Source organism: Sphaerodactylus townsendi, linkage group LG13 (assembly GCF_021028975.2).
Source record: "Sphaerodactylus townsendi isolate TG3544 linkage group LG13, MPM_Stown_v2.3, whole genome shotgun sequence".
Classification (NCBI taxonomy): Eukaryota; Metazoa; Chordata; class Lepidosauria; order Squamata; family Sphaerodactylidae; genus Sphaerodactylus; species Sphaerodactylus townsendi.
The window spans coordinates 1,085,427-1,099,338 of record NC_059437.1 but is presented as its reverse complement, the minus strand read 5'-3'; the positions used below and the strand labels follow the sequence as shown (position 1 = coordinate 1,099,338).

Genomic DNA, 13,912 nt, shown 5'->3' with positions numbered 1-13,912 from the left:
CCTTTGAAGAAGAGGCAGGGAGGATTGATAGCCCTTTACATAAAACCAGTTTTGCCTTGAAACAGTCCCACAGAAGAATTTTAGATCCAGGACTGGGAGGCAAAACACCAGCAGTTACAAAGCAAGCTGTTGGGAAATTTAATGGTAAAAGTCATCCTCCCAACCTGCACTCCCAAACATTCTTCCAAAAACATTGCAAGAGAAAAAAAGACTGTTAGGCTAGCATTAGACATTGCAGTGTAGGTCAGTGTAATCTGGTGAGTGAAGTTCAGACTAACCGTGAACTGGAAGAAAAACACCATCTTGATTGTAGGTCTCCTCAGGATCATACTTAGGAGGTGGTACCCACACTGTTAGGGTCAAAGCAATATGAGCTGCCACATAAACATCTCACGGGGGAAAAACAATCCCCACCCTTTTTTGAAAAAAGGTTACTGAGAGAGTCAGATTTCTGGCTTTGTACATCAAAATGAGTTTAAGAAAACTGGATACAGAAATTGCCACAAGGAAGTTCTGAGCACATTTGCCGAAAGGAAAATGTGTCTCGAATCAGGACAGCACTTGTTGGAAACCAGAGCGTAGATGACTACTTTAAAATTCTGGTCTCATCTTTGCTTTAATACTGGGTGAGGCCGAAAGCCTCACCCATTTAGCCCTCTCTGAACTGCAATCCTCTGAATGGTGGAAATGTACAGAGGCCACAATAACCTCTTTAGATCTCTCCTTAGAAACCTTTTTAGGCATATTGTCGAAGGCTTTCACGGTCGGAATCACTGGGGTGCGGTGTGATTTCCGGGCTGTATGGCTGTGTTCTACCAGCATTCTCTCCTGACGTTTCGCCTGCATCTGCGGCTGGCATCTTCAGAGGATCTGAAGGATCTTTTTTAGGCAATCTGCAAATGAAATTTGGCTATCCCTAAAAAGAAGGCTACTGGACCAGGAATACCAGTTGCTGTTGAGTGCAGCCAGGACATCTTGATCTCACTTGCATTTTGGAATCTATCCTGAAATTAGCCTCACAGCTAAATATCTATCCCAACTGTCAGAGGCCCCTTCCGCACACGCAAAATAATGCGTTTTCAAACCACTTTCACAACTGTTTGAAAGTGGATTTTGCCATTCCGCACAGCTTCAAAGAGCACTGAAAGCAGTTTGAAAGTGCATTATTCTGCATGTGCGGAATGAGCCAGAGACAGAGATGGATCATTACTCGAGCTAGATGTAATGCATTCCCCTCTGCTGTTCTTAAGGGCCGACAGTTGAATATTCCACCGAGATAGAACACGTCAGGATGCTATTGAGACCCTCAAGCATATTATGTTTTCTTGCCCAAGGTACGCGTTACCTAGACTTTCCCTACTTGTCCCGGCTCTAGGGAATAAAAGAAGTTGTTTGGAGCATACAAAGACTATTCACCTGCTGAATAATAGCAACGGAGGGATAACTGGAAAAACTGCTGCATTTTTATTAGAATTGCTCCAGTCAAAGACTTAATGGAAGCTAGATCACCTCTTCTGTACCAACCTTTCGTGCTTTGTCCAGTTTTATGTCCTGTTTTAACACGCACTCTGTCTTGTATTTTGTTTTATTTTTACTGATATGCCTAATAAAGGTCAGTTAAAGTTGAAGTTGCCAAAAGGAAGGGGAGACAGAACAGAGGAGGTTCTGAACAAAATACATTCTGAAGTCAGAATAATTTAGCTAGAAGGAGCACCAATGCAGCCTCCACACGAGATGCTCATTCTTGCGCTCACAGCAGGGAAGGAAACGCTAGTTATGAAGTTACTTGACGAACTGGTGTGCTGACTTGCCACAATAGGACTTGGAGCAAGAGATGTAAACGCTTGGGGAAAAGAACGTTATTTTCTATGACTTCCGCAGTTCCAGAATTTTTTTCCCTTTACCCTGAAATGCAAACTGTTTCACTTTCTGCGTGTTTTATATCCAGAAATCAAGTACAGACTTTGTATATAATTCACACAGTATCCAAAATTGGGAAGGTACTATGAATTGCAACACACATACCCCCCACCCCACCCCCTCGGAAGGTCAATTACATGCAGACAGGCATGATCCTCCCCCACAACACCACACACATAAGCTGCACAGAGTTTCTTACTCAGAAGTGATATGTGTATTCTGTGGCTCTGCCAAGGGCAGAATGTTCATATGTCACCCCGCAATCCAGGGGTTACAAAAGCTGCCCCAACAGCAAGGCAGAGAATGACACAGGAATTCTGAGAGGGCAACTTTACTCTCGTCAACTAGCCAGAATTTTGTCATCCTCAGCAGCCTGAACAGAAAGATATAAAGTCGGGGGGGGGGAGGGGGGGCACACACTAGGGTGTCTTTAATAAACCCATTTTCTGTGGGATGAAGGTTTAAATGAGATGAATGTTTTAAGTACCAAAGCATTGGGGGGGGGGCATTTTGCACACACTCAAAAGCACTCTTTCTTTACTGCTACTTATTACAAATTGGGGGGTGTAGGAAAAATTAGAGGAAGAGTGGGAAAGCTTCTTAGTCCACCCCCACAAATCACTTCTCCAGGATTCTGCACACTCTCAGGGACGAACAGACTAATCCCCCCCCCCCCCCCCCCCCCCCCCCGCATTCTGCCCCCTTTGGAGGTTGGTCAGTGCTCAACAGGCTATTTTTAAAGGTCTATTTCCCCCAGTAGGTTAACTTATGGCCATCCACCCCCCAAAAAGATCACTAGCTTTCCTACCAATGGCTGAGGAGCCTGGCATTCCTGGTCCACCTCATAACCAGCTGCACTGGCATTAGTTCCATCAAGAAGAGAGAGGTATTTTTCTCTCCGCAGGGCAAAATGCAGAGACCCCTGCCCGGAAGAGCGCCCTGGCCGTCCAATCCTCTCTTTCAGAAGAGAGAGAAAAGCAGGACTCTTCTGACCCCTGGAAGACTGGCACCCCCTCCAGCATCAGCGCCTGTGCCCACCTCACCAGGCGCCAGGGAGGAGCCCCCCTCCGGAGACAAACGGCTCTCTGCACGAGCTCAGAGGCACCACTAGACCGTTTGGGTGCCTGTGGTTTCTTTTAATAAACAAACCCAGCCCTTCAACGAGATTCCAGTTTCACTCATTTCCCCCGTTTCTGGCGCCGCCGATTGCAGCAGGTGAGGAGCGCGGGCTGCCCAGCGCCTGGGGGCTGCAAGGGAGGGAGGGGGGTCTGCCTTCGGGGGCCACGTTTGCAACGGACGCCCCTCTCCCTTCCCCCTCCCCTCCCCCCCGCCCCGCCCCCACCGCTCACCATGGTACAGATGGAGGCGAGTCTCCGGACCGTCATCAGCATTTCCATCCGCCCGGCAACCACCTGGAGCCCGCCGCCCCCGCCGCCGCCGCCGCCAGCGCCATGTTGGGTCCCCGCCGCCCAACTGACAGCGGCAGCCGCAGGTGGCGCCACCGCCAAAGCGGCCCGGGCGGACCCTGGTGCGGCGGCCGAAGAGGCCCGGCCGGATCCCGCGGCCCCGCGCTTTGGTTCCGGGCTGCAGGAGTCCCCGGATGGCGCCGCCGCGCGCCCCTTTCCGCGGAGGCGAGCGCTGTGCGGGGCGGGGGGCGGGGGTGGAATCGAGTGACGCCAGCGCGGGCCTCGCCGGGGCTCGGTTTAGGATTGCGGCCGCAGTTCCTGATCCCAGCAGGGCTCCTTCCGCACATGCAGAATAATGCACTTGCAAACTGCTTTCAGTGCTCTTTGAAGCGGTGCGGAATGGCAAAATCCCCTTGCAAACAGTTGTGAAAGTGGTTTGAAAACGCTTTCTTTTGCGTGTGCGGAAAGAGCCCAGGAGTGCTTTTTTGAATGACTTCATTCATGCTCTGCTTTTCTGTATCAGGAGTTTCAGAGTGGCTTCTTCCCCCCCCCCCCCGCAGCAGACGCCCAATGGGGTCGGTGGGGCTGAGCGGGTTCGAGGTCACCCAGCAGGCTTCATGTGGAGGAGGAGGAAAAAGAGTTTGGGTTTATACCCTGTTTTTACTCAACTGCAAGGATTCTCAAAGCAACTTACAAACTCCTTTCCCTTCCCCTCCCCACAACAGGCGCCTTGTGAGGCAAGTGGGGCTGAGAGAGTTCTGAGAGAACTGTGACTGGCCTAAGGCTGCATGTGTATTTGTTTGTTTATTTTCGCCCACCTGAAGGCCTCAGGGATGGTCATGACATAAAAGTCGTGATATAAACCTAAAAGCCATTACTTTATAACGGGTCTGCAACCTGTGGCTCTCCATGGCCAATTGGCCATGCTGGCAGGGGCTGATGGGAATTGTAGTCCATGAACATCTGGAGTGCCATAGGTTGTCATCATCCATTTTTTGGGGTTGTTGTTGTTGTTGGCTTTTCCAATAATTGGATTACATCACACATTAAAAGGACAATAAATGCAGCCAACCAAAGTGCGGGGTGTGCTGACAAGACGCAAAAACCAAATTCTAGACATGGTTGCATAATGCCTTTTCCTGCTGGCTCCATTTGTCATGCCAGCATTTAGGTCAGAGAATGGATTAAAACATGACTTTAAAAGCAAAGACACAGTGCGGAGAATATATGACTGCTACATCCTGCACCAATCATCAGTCAGATCAAGAAACGTGTTCATTTCGCAATGACAGATCCATCTCAGAAAGAAGAGCTAGCTCCGGCAATCCTTCCCCTATGACACAGAAGGAATAAATTCCTTCCAGATGTTCTCTCTGCATTCTGGGTTGTCGTCGGGAGATTCATCCTCATAAATCCCAAAACTTAATCCAAACCTCGTATCTCTCTCTATTCTTACAGCAGGCACAGAGCTGGCAAATTTCGAATGATTGAAACTTGCGTACAATTTGTTTGCTGCAAAGCAACAGATGCCTGACTTCAACATAAGCTTCCACGTATTCAAAAGCTGCAAAGATTTGGTTTCAAAACAGATTTATACAATGTAATTAACATGGTAATTACACTTATCACATAGCATTCTGGGTTACTGATGTGTGATGGCCATTTTTTTTTCATTATGGGCAAGCAGTAGCTATCAGTAGGATGAAGCTGTATATTTTATGGCAGCCAATTTCTTGTTTTCTAGCTAGATTCAACCATTTAAATGCTTCTTAGTTCTGTGTACGACCTCACTTTTCTGGTGAGCTCCCATTACCATTGAGATAGTGTTGATAGATAATTCTAGAGCAGTAGTGGCTGAGCTATTGCATCTACCTGAGGTGGCTGGTTTGATTCCAGCCACAGCCTGTGGAGGGCGGCCTGGGGAACCTAGATTAGTTTGTGTGACTCCCACATCTCAGATCTTTTTGTTGTCACAGCTTCGGAGCCTCTCAGCCCCACTCCAACTTCATGTGTGGGGGCAGAGATAACCCTTGAGGCTTCGCAGGAGAGAAAGGGGGGATATAAATCCAAACTCTTCTTCTTCTTCTTCCTCCCAAAGAATCTTAAAGGTTAGCATCTTTCAAAGTACCATTCTATCGAACAAACGATTTAGCACATAGAAATCTTTATGAAAGTTATAGGCATATATGGGATTCAGAATCACATACAGGAGACGATACTCAGCTACGTTTCTTCTTGTGAGATCTAAAAGAATTCCTTAGTAATACAGTGGGGCATATGTATCACCTTTTTTTCAACAATGGAACTACGGTGTTGATGCTAAAAGGGAGAGACAACAGGTGCAAAGTAGCACTTGGAATGACGAAGCAATCATAGAACACAGGAGCTCAGTTCCACTTTTTCAGTGGCATTTTGTATTTAAGTTTGAAGAATGATAATTTTGATTTACACCCCACTTTTCCCTACCTTGAAGAAGAAGAAGAAGAAGAAGAAGAAGAAGAAGAAGAAGAAGAAGAGTTTGGATTTATACCCCCCCTTTCTCTCCTGTAGGAGACTCAAAGGGGCTTACAATCTCCTTGCCCTACCCCCCTCACAACAAATACCCTGTGAGGTAGTTGGGGCTGAGAGAGCTCCGAGAAGCTGTAATCAGCCTGTCACCCAGCTGGCGTGTGTGGGAGTGTACAGGCTAATCTGAATTCCCCAGATAAGCCTCCACAGCTCAGGCAGCAGAGCGGGGAATCAAACCCGGTTCCTCCAGATTAGGTACACGAGCTCTTAACCTCCTATGCCACTGCTGCTCCTTCTTTCCCTCCCTCAAAGGAGTCTTACAAACTGCTTTCCTTTCCTCTCTCCACAGCAGATACCTTGTGAGGTCGATGAAGCTGAGAGAGTTCTGAGAGAACTGTGACTGGCCCAATCTCACCCAGCAGGCTTCATGTGGGAGAGCGGGGACACAAATCCAGTTCACCAGATAAGAGTTCACCACTCATGTAGAGAAGAGGGGACTCAAACCTTGTTCTCCAGATTAGAGTCCACTGTTTTTAATCACTACACCCCGCTCGCTGTATTAACCCATATCACAAAACAAACTTACACTGTACATGGGCTGCCACACTCAGTTAAATTATGTAGCAGAGTGCAAAGTGATGTAATGAAGCAGAAAAGTGCCTAAGAGTAATAACAATGAATAATCAACAACACTGTGCTATAATTACAACAACGAATCTCAAACGCTAGAATCCAACTGCTAGGAACTGAGGGTCAGATAGCATAAAAGTCCAATATAATTATAGTTCAAAGTCTCGAACATGCTCTGCAGTATAATCATGTTTTCAAAGCATCTTCATCAGCATATTACCCATTTAATCTTGCCATATTTTCTGGAGGTCTATTCATTTAAATATAATTTAATGTAAAAGACACTGATATATAAAGCATGAAGTATTAAATACATTAAATAGAATAAATAAAACAAAATAGATACAAACCTTAAAAACGTACATTTAGATGTAAACAACCATCGTATATTCCCCTACGCAGCTTAGATGCACATATCATTCCGTGCGCCTGTAAAGCACGATTTGTAAAGACACTTTTAAAGCTGGGCTAATGAGAAACAGCCGCAGTGTCACTGGTGAGAATTCTTAATAGTAAGTAAACTGTTAAACATCTACATAACGACTAATTCATATTTATGTTTATTTCTAGGTACAAGAAAGACCAGAAACACTTAAACAGCTTAGTCAATGACATTTTTTACAGTTTGAAATGTGAAACTGACATAAGAGATGTTAATTACAAGAGGCTTGGTAAATCCAGTTCCATATTAAGACCCCAGGCAGAACAACGCTGCAGTCTCCAAATCCATTTTGCCTCTATTTGTATGTTTTTAAATGTTAATCCTGGTATATGGCTTATTATTTATACAGGACACAAAACTTAAGATCTCTGTCAGTATGGTTTTGCTCTACAAAGTACGGCACCCATGGAGTGTCCTGGTGCACATTCTGGATTTTAAAGGAATGCTCAAATGCATGCATTCTGACAATCCTGCAAGTCATTCCCTCGTATTAAAAGGCACATGATCCTCAAGGAAGTGCACCGGCTCCCAATTTGCTTCCAGGCCCAGTTCAAAGTGTTTATGTTAACAAAAAAAGCCCTAAACGAGTTGAACCCTCTTTACCTAAAGGAACTCCTGCCCCTATATTCCTTAAACATCTGAAACAAGTTCTTTAAACTTCTGGAAAAGCCTTGGGAAGATTTCAATAACCAGAAACTTGAATTTAGTTTGAGAGTGAATAAGCAGCCAGTGAAGTTTTGCCAGCAATAAACTTGCAGGCTCATTCCGTGCCCAATTTAAGCTTCCAAACAATCCGCAAATGTAATCCCGCACAAACACCTTACTGTAGTTTAACCATGAAATTAATCATTGATAACTGAACGCTTCTTTGCATAACAGATAAAATCTGCACGTCTGCATGTTACTTCTGAATCAAACAGCAAAGCAAAGTTGCGAGTTTGTTCCTTCAGAGGATGTGTGCCTCCATCCCAAACTGACAAAACAAAGAGTGAAGCCAACAGGGAAGATATTCTGTGTTTCACCTGTCCTAAATGGTCCCAGTATGTTGTAATATATCTGCATGATGTTTTTGAAAGGTCTCAAATGTACATCTGTTAAACATCCAGTTCCCATTATCCGCACATCAGCACCTTAGAACTTTAATCAGCTCAGATTTCAGGGTAGGATTAAGACTTTGGGAACAGAGATACATGTGGCTTTTTAATCAAAGCTTCGTTTCAGCCAGATAATTTATGTGAATATGCAATCTTTCGTTGCTTCAACAGCAATTCTGCTGGTGTAGTTCTGTATCTTCAATACATCTTGGAAAAGACAACGCTTGTAAAGATCAAGGCAAATGTTATATTAAAACATTAAGGTCATCAAGCTTCCTCCAGGGGGGTGGATCCTCAATCCCCTGCCACCTCCCCACTGCCCATCAGCTGGCCAGTGAGGGGCCTTACTGGCAGTTGGGGGGGGAGGTCTAGTAGTCCACCCCCATGCTCAGAATGGGTTGACCCAGTAAGGGGTGGAGACTCAAAGCAGCAAGAAGCTGCAGCAGACCTCATGTAGTTGGAGGAGACAAGGCTACCAGACTCAGACCTTGGTTTGTATAAGCCCTTAACACCTTGTTAAGGTAAACTGCAATATTGTTGGGAACTACTAAAGGTAATTGCTTCATTTTGCCATGTTGTAAAATGTTGAGCTTATTGTTTCAGGGTTTCTTTTGTGGTTGTAATGGGTGAGAGTTCTCCTGGAAACCTTCATCATGTTGAATCCTGTTCACCAAGCCCTTGAAGTCTTCAGGAGCCAACCCACTTGCAAAGAAGAATTGGACTTGGCAGTATCAGTAGACTGTAAATATAAGGACTTGAAAATGCAACCTGAACAGGGCCTTGAAATGTGATGTTAAATGTTGACGTTATATGTTATGTGTTAAGAAAATAAACCATTTTGTTTTTAAAAATTGTTGTTGCAAACTCATTCCAGGTTCTGCCCCACAGAACCCACAGTTAGAGGTTACACCAGCGATGTAACATTGTCACTTTTAGTGCTCAGTGGAAGTGACACCATCACATTGCTTGAGACTTGTAGATGCTCTGGCCTTTGGACAAATCTTTATGATAAAAACAGCTTCTATCACAGAGTTTCACCCTACACCAGTGTGTCCTGCCTCTCTGTCAATGTCATTTCCGGTGAGTGCTGGAAGTGGCATGGGCATGTTGGTGATGATATTGCTGTCACACCGGGCTAGCTTTCTTATGCTGCCATTAAGTCTCACCCTGCTGGTTGACAGAGCAGATGTAGCAGTGATGAAGAAAAAGAAGAAGAAGAGTTTGGATTTATATCCCCCCTTTCTCTCCTGCAGGAGACTCAAAGGGGCTGACAATCTCCTTGCCCTTCCCCCCCACAACAAACACCCTGTGAGGTAGGTGGGGCTGAGAGAGCTCCGAGAAGCTGTGACTAGCCCAAGGTCACCCAGCGGGCGTGTGTGGGAGTGTACAGGCTAATCTGAATTTCCCAGATAAGCCTCCACAGCTCAGGCGGCAGAGTGGGGAATCAAACCTGGTTCCTCCAGATTAGATACACGAGCTCTTAACCTCCTACCACTAGGCCATAATTTCATAATCAAGTTCTTTCTGCAATATCACCATAGTGTTATTATTTCTTTTAAGTACTCAAGTGATATTTTGAGAAAACATCAGTTTGTTTGAAATATTTGCTTGGCCAGGATTTTTTTAAATTGTTCATTCTGAGCCAGTGGCACCACAACTTCCTTCTAGACTAAACTTCCTTCTAGACTAAACTTTTCCCTAGCACCTGTCTTTCTGTTGTTTCATTGTGTCACTTGTTCTGTGAAAAACAAGACTGACAAGCATTATATATAAAGCAGCCGATTCTGTGTACGTGTTCCCTATATGCTGTGCACCACAGGCAGAGATAGTTCAAGTTCCACAGAAAATGTGAAATGATTTTGACTGATTTTCAGCTCGGAAAAAGCACAGCTAATTTATACCATGGTGACATGTGTTCTTGAGAAATAACACAAGTGCATTCTGGTGCCTAGACATAACTTGTCACTTCAGCAACCGTGCAGTTCTAAACTAGAGTGGCATGCCAGTTTGACATAAATACCACATTGTGTTGGACTGATGTGTACCTGTACATCCTTTGCCTAATGCAAAATGGCAAATTGCCAGAGACTGTCGAGGATTCAGTTTAGTAGCAATCAAGCGATGTGAACTCTGCATTTAACTTTGGGAGAGAGTGAACATTCGGCACTCATCCTGCTCGGAATCTTCATGTGGGCCTTCACTATTTATTCTTAATTGTTTAAAACATTTCTAGGGCACTTGTCCACCCAAACATGTGGCTAATGTTAAACACTTCCAACATTAAAAAAAATAAAGAATATATGCAATTGTTCAATTTTTTTAAAGGCATAAACAGCATTATGGTTGACATTAACCAACAGGAATTAATCAGGTGTTCATTGTATTGTTGAAGGCTTATCAGATGTTGTTTTACACTAAACTAGCGGGCCTGGCCACACGTTGCTGTGGCAATTGTCCTTCTCATCACAGTCCACAACCCACACAGACGTCCATGCAGGTCCAATGATCCCCAGCATAGCCTTTTGGGGTGGTCAAATGGAATCCCTCTTTCCCTTTTCAATACACATCCTTATATGGTGCTGTCTTGTTTTTTCAGTATAAGGTAACCCTTCCCATTCCACAACGGAACTGAATCCCGCTGTCCATGAGGCTGGTTGACACGCACAGTCGTGGCTCGGGTAAGGCAGAACTGAGGCAAGCGGGCTATCCCAGCTTGTGGGCAGCAGGAGGCAGGGTGGTGAGGGTGCTCGATTGAGCTGGTCCCTGGGTTCTAGCGGGCCACTGCAAAAGAAGCAGAGCCAGTAGTAAGCTGGTTCGCCCCCACCTGAGGATTTTCTTAGAAGAAAATAGGAAACTCCAGCTCACTTTAGTAAAGAGAGCTGTGGCTATGGGTGAGGGAAGGGGTATGGGTGGCTGGATGTGAGGGAGGGCAGAGGAGGTGTGTGAGGATGAGCTGGATGTGTATGAGAGCATGTGTGTGCTGTGTGGTAGCAGTGGGTGAGGCACAGAGAGTGAAAGTTACCAGTGTGTGAGGGAGGTGTCCCAATTCCGACATCTCACACAGCAAAGTGTGTATGTGTTTCACTTCCACTGTGATACCTAACAGCATTACCTATTTATTGTTTCTCACCGCTCATCCTGGCCATCTGAGCGAACATCTCTAAGGGTATCACGTTGGGAATTGTGAATGGTAAACTGAGTGAATTGTACATATTATCTGCTACCTATTTATGAGGGGTGTTGGCAGGCTGTGAAAAAAAGAGGGTTCATCTCCTAGGTCACAAATAGCTGAGTCAGCAACAAGGAAGGAGCCAGAAAGTCTGGAGCAACTTATGATAGTCGACCTTTACTGTGATTGGTGCAAGAGACTGTGACACTGTTCCTATGGAAGACTGTTGCTGTACTAAGTGCTAGCTTGAACATTATAAAGGCAGTGTATGTTTCTTTTATGTTTCGTATGTTTCTTTAGGCTTCTACTCTATCTTAGTGCTTAATCCTGTGTCGCTTTGAACTGTATATAGTGCTATGCTGCAATTATCAAGTAAGCCATCCTGTGGAAAGAACACTTTGTGAAGGTCTTATTCCAAGAAGGTGCGCCGCTCGAGCAGGCGCGCAGGGCCAGGGGGGCGTGTCCCCAGGCCTCAGCGACACGCCGGAGGCCCAGGGACAAGCCGGGTCGTGCGGGCGCCGGCGCTCCGCGGTGCCGGCTGCCCGCCTCTTCCCGGGACCGTCCGTGCGGACGGTCCCAGCGTCTTCGGGTCGGCGCGAGAAGCGCCGACCCAGCCGTTTCCGCTGCCATGCGGAAATGGCCAAAGAGAAGGGAGTGCACTATGGCTGGAAGGTTATTATTAGTGAGATCGTGAAGGCACAATTTCAAACAGTTCCAACAAGGTTGCTTTCCTTTAGAGAAATTGATCTCTGTAGTCTGGAAGTCCGCTGTAATTCTAAGGGATCTTCCAGCTTCACATGTTGCTTGGCAACCCTAAATTCCTATCCTTGCTGATATCCCTCCCCTTCCGAGACTTTCCTTTCTGCCGACCCTGCCCCCAAATCTCTGGCAATTTCCCAACCCAGAACAGGCAAACCTGAGTTCCGTGGATGGGGCTTCATTGGGACCTAGTATTGTTTAAGCTTCCTCCTCCTGGGAGCAGCAGTGGCGTAGGAGGTTAAGAGCTTGTGTATCTAATCTGGAGGAACCGGGTTTGATTCCCCGCTCTGCTGCCTGAGCTGTGGAGGCTTATCTGGGGAATTGAGATTAGCCTGTACACACCCACACACGTCAGCTGGGTGACCTTGGGCTAGTCACAGCTCTACGGAGCTCTCTCAGCCCCACCCACCTCACAGGGTGTTTGTTGTGAGGGGGGAAGGGCAAGGAGATTGTAAGCCCCTTTGAGTCTCCTGCAGGAGAGAAAGGGGGGATATAAATCCAAACTACTCCTCCTCCTCCTCCTCCTCTCCTCCTCCTCCTCCTCCTCCTCCTCCTCCTCCACTTTATTTTAATTGGTGTCCCTCACGGTTCTGATTGCAGGATGAGAGCGACAACATCTGCTGCCAGGAACAGATCAACCGCTCCATCTACTGGGCCGACGGTTTTGTCTTTGTCTACTCCATCACGGACTACAACAGCTACCGCGTCATCCGCCCCTTGCACCAGCATGTCCGCAAGATCCATCCCAACGCCAACATCCCACTGCTGCTGATGGCCAACAAAGGAGACCTCTTGCGAGCCAGGCAGGTGTCCACCAAAGAGGGCCACCAGCTGGCCAACGAACTGGGCTGCACCTACTCCGAAGTGTCCGCGCGGGAGAACTGTGAGGGGGTGCACGAAGCCTTTCAGCAGCTTTGCCAGGAGATGAGCCGGATGATCGGCAGCTGCAACGGGGAGAAACGGAGAGGGCTCCACCTGGTCCGACCGAAATCCCCAAATATGCAGGACTTGAAAAGGCGACTCAAACAGGCTTTGTCTTCCAAAGGGAAATCGGCCACAATGCTCTGATGTAGCTTAGTGGGAGGGGCTGGGGGGAAGAGAGTGATGATTTGTATTTATACCTATTTATGACGTTTCTGTGCCGGCACCTTTTGGTGTGATAGCATTCCTTTTGATGAGGATGATTCGAAGGTGGGTGGCAAACTTTAGAAGCTACGGCTCATTCCACACATGCAGAATAATGCACTTTCAAACTGCTTTCAGTGCTCTTTGAAGCTGTGCGGAATAGCAAAATCCACTTGCAAACAGTTGTGAAAGTGGTTTGAAAACACATTATTTTGCGTGTGTGGAAGGGGCCTACACCTTTTTGCAGAGGCATATCTAGGGAAAATGTAGCCCGGTGCAAAATTTGAGCCCCCCTCCTCCCCGTATGGGCGGCCACCCTCCCCCACCACAACCAAACAACTTTTTTTGCACCAGGTCTTGAAGTCAGTGTATGAACCCGGGGGGGAAGAGGAGGGGGGGACAAATTTCTGCCTTTCACATGACTAAATGGCTGCAGCCTGGCGACATTTGACCCCATATGTTGCCCCCGCCCTTTTGTTAAAATAGGTCTCTGGTGGTGGAGACAGACGTCACTCAAAGAGAGAGGTCGCAGCAGATTCTTCACCCACTACAGAAGTCTGACCTCCCGGTTTGAATAACAGATGTACATGTCAACAGATCTGTTGGCTTTGCCCCTCCCCTCTGCTGTGGGTACTTCCTGTTTTCCAGAGTTCCATGTATACCTGAGACTGTTATTGCCTTAATAAAGAAATGCAACATTTTAAGCAGAGTTGCAAACAATTTAGGACTCTGGGGGAGAAATCTGTGAATACGTATTTGTTGCTCTCGGGGGGGATGGTGGCAACGTTGTGCTTGCTCGAGGCCAGCTCCAATGACCGAACGTCTCACCTGGCAATTGCAGCTGCTGCGAGATAGTTTG

At 46.6% G+C, this 13,912-nt stretch overlaps 2 protein-coding genes across 4 annotated transcripts in view; one reads left to right on the top strand and one right to left on the bottom strand.

Moving 5' to 3' along the window:
- Window positions 1–3,424, bottom strand: part of LOC125442527 (ubiquitin carboxyl-terminal hydrolase 12-like) — a 44,134-nt gene extending 40,710 nt beyond the window's left edge. For 2 of the 3 annotated variants that reach the window (XM_048513897.1, XM_048513898.1), the window contains exon 1: window positions 3,270–3,424. In XM_048513897.1, the coding sequence (XP_048369854.1) occupies window positions 3,270–3,317 (48 nt within the window). In that variant the 5' untranslated portion in view covers window positions 3,318–3,424. The remainder of the gene's footprint in view (window positions 1–3,269) is intronic. The other variant, XM_048513899.1, reaches the window with a different exon arrangement.
- A 9,095-nt stretch (window positions 3,425–12,519) lies between these two features.
- LOC125442857 (ras-like protein family member 11A-like) lies at window positions 12,520–13,269 on the top strand. Its single transcript, XM_048514613.1, has one exon. The coding sequence runs from the start codon at window positions 12,700–12,702 to the stop codon at window positions 12,994–12,996; it is 297 nt and encodes a 98-aa protein (XP_048370570.1). The 5' UTR covers window positions 12,520–12,699; the 3' UTR covers window positions 12,997–13,269.
- Window positions 13,270–13,912: the final 643 nt, after the last annotated feature.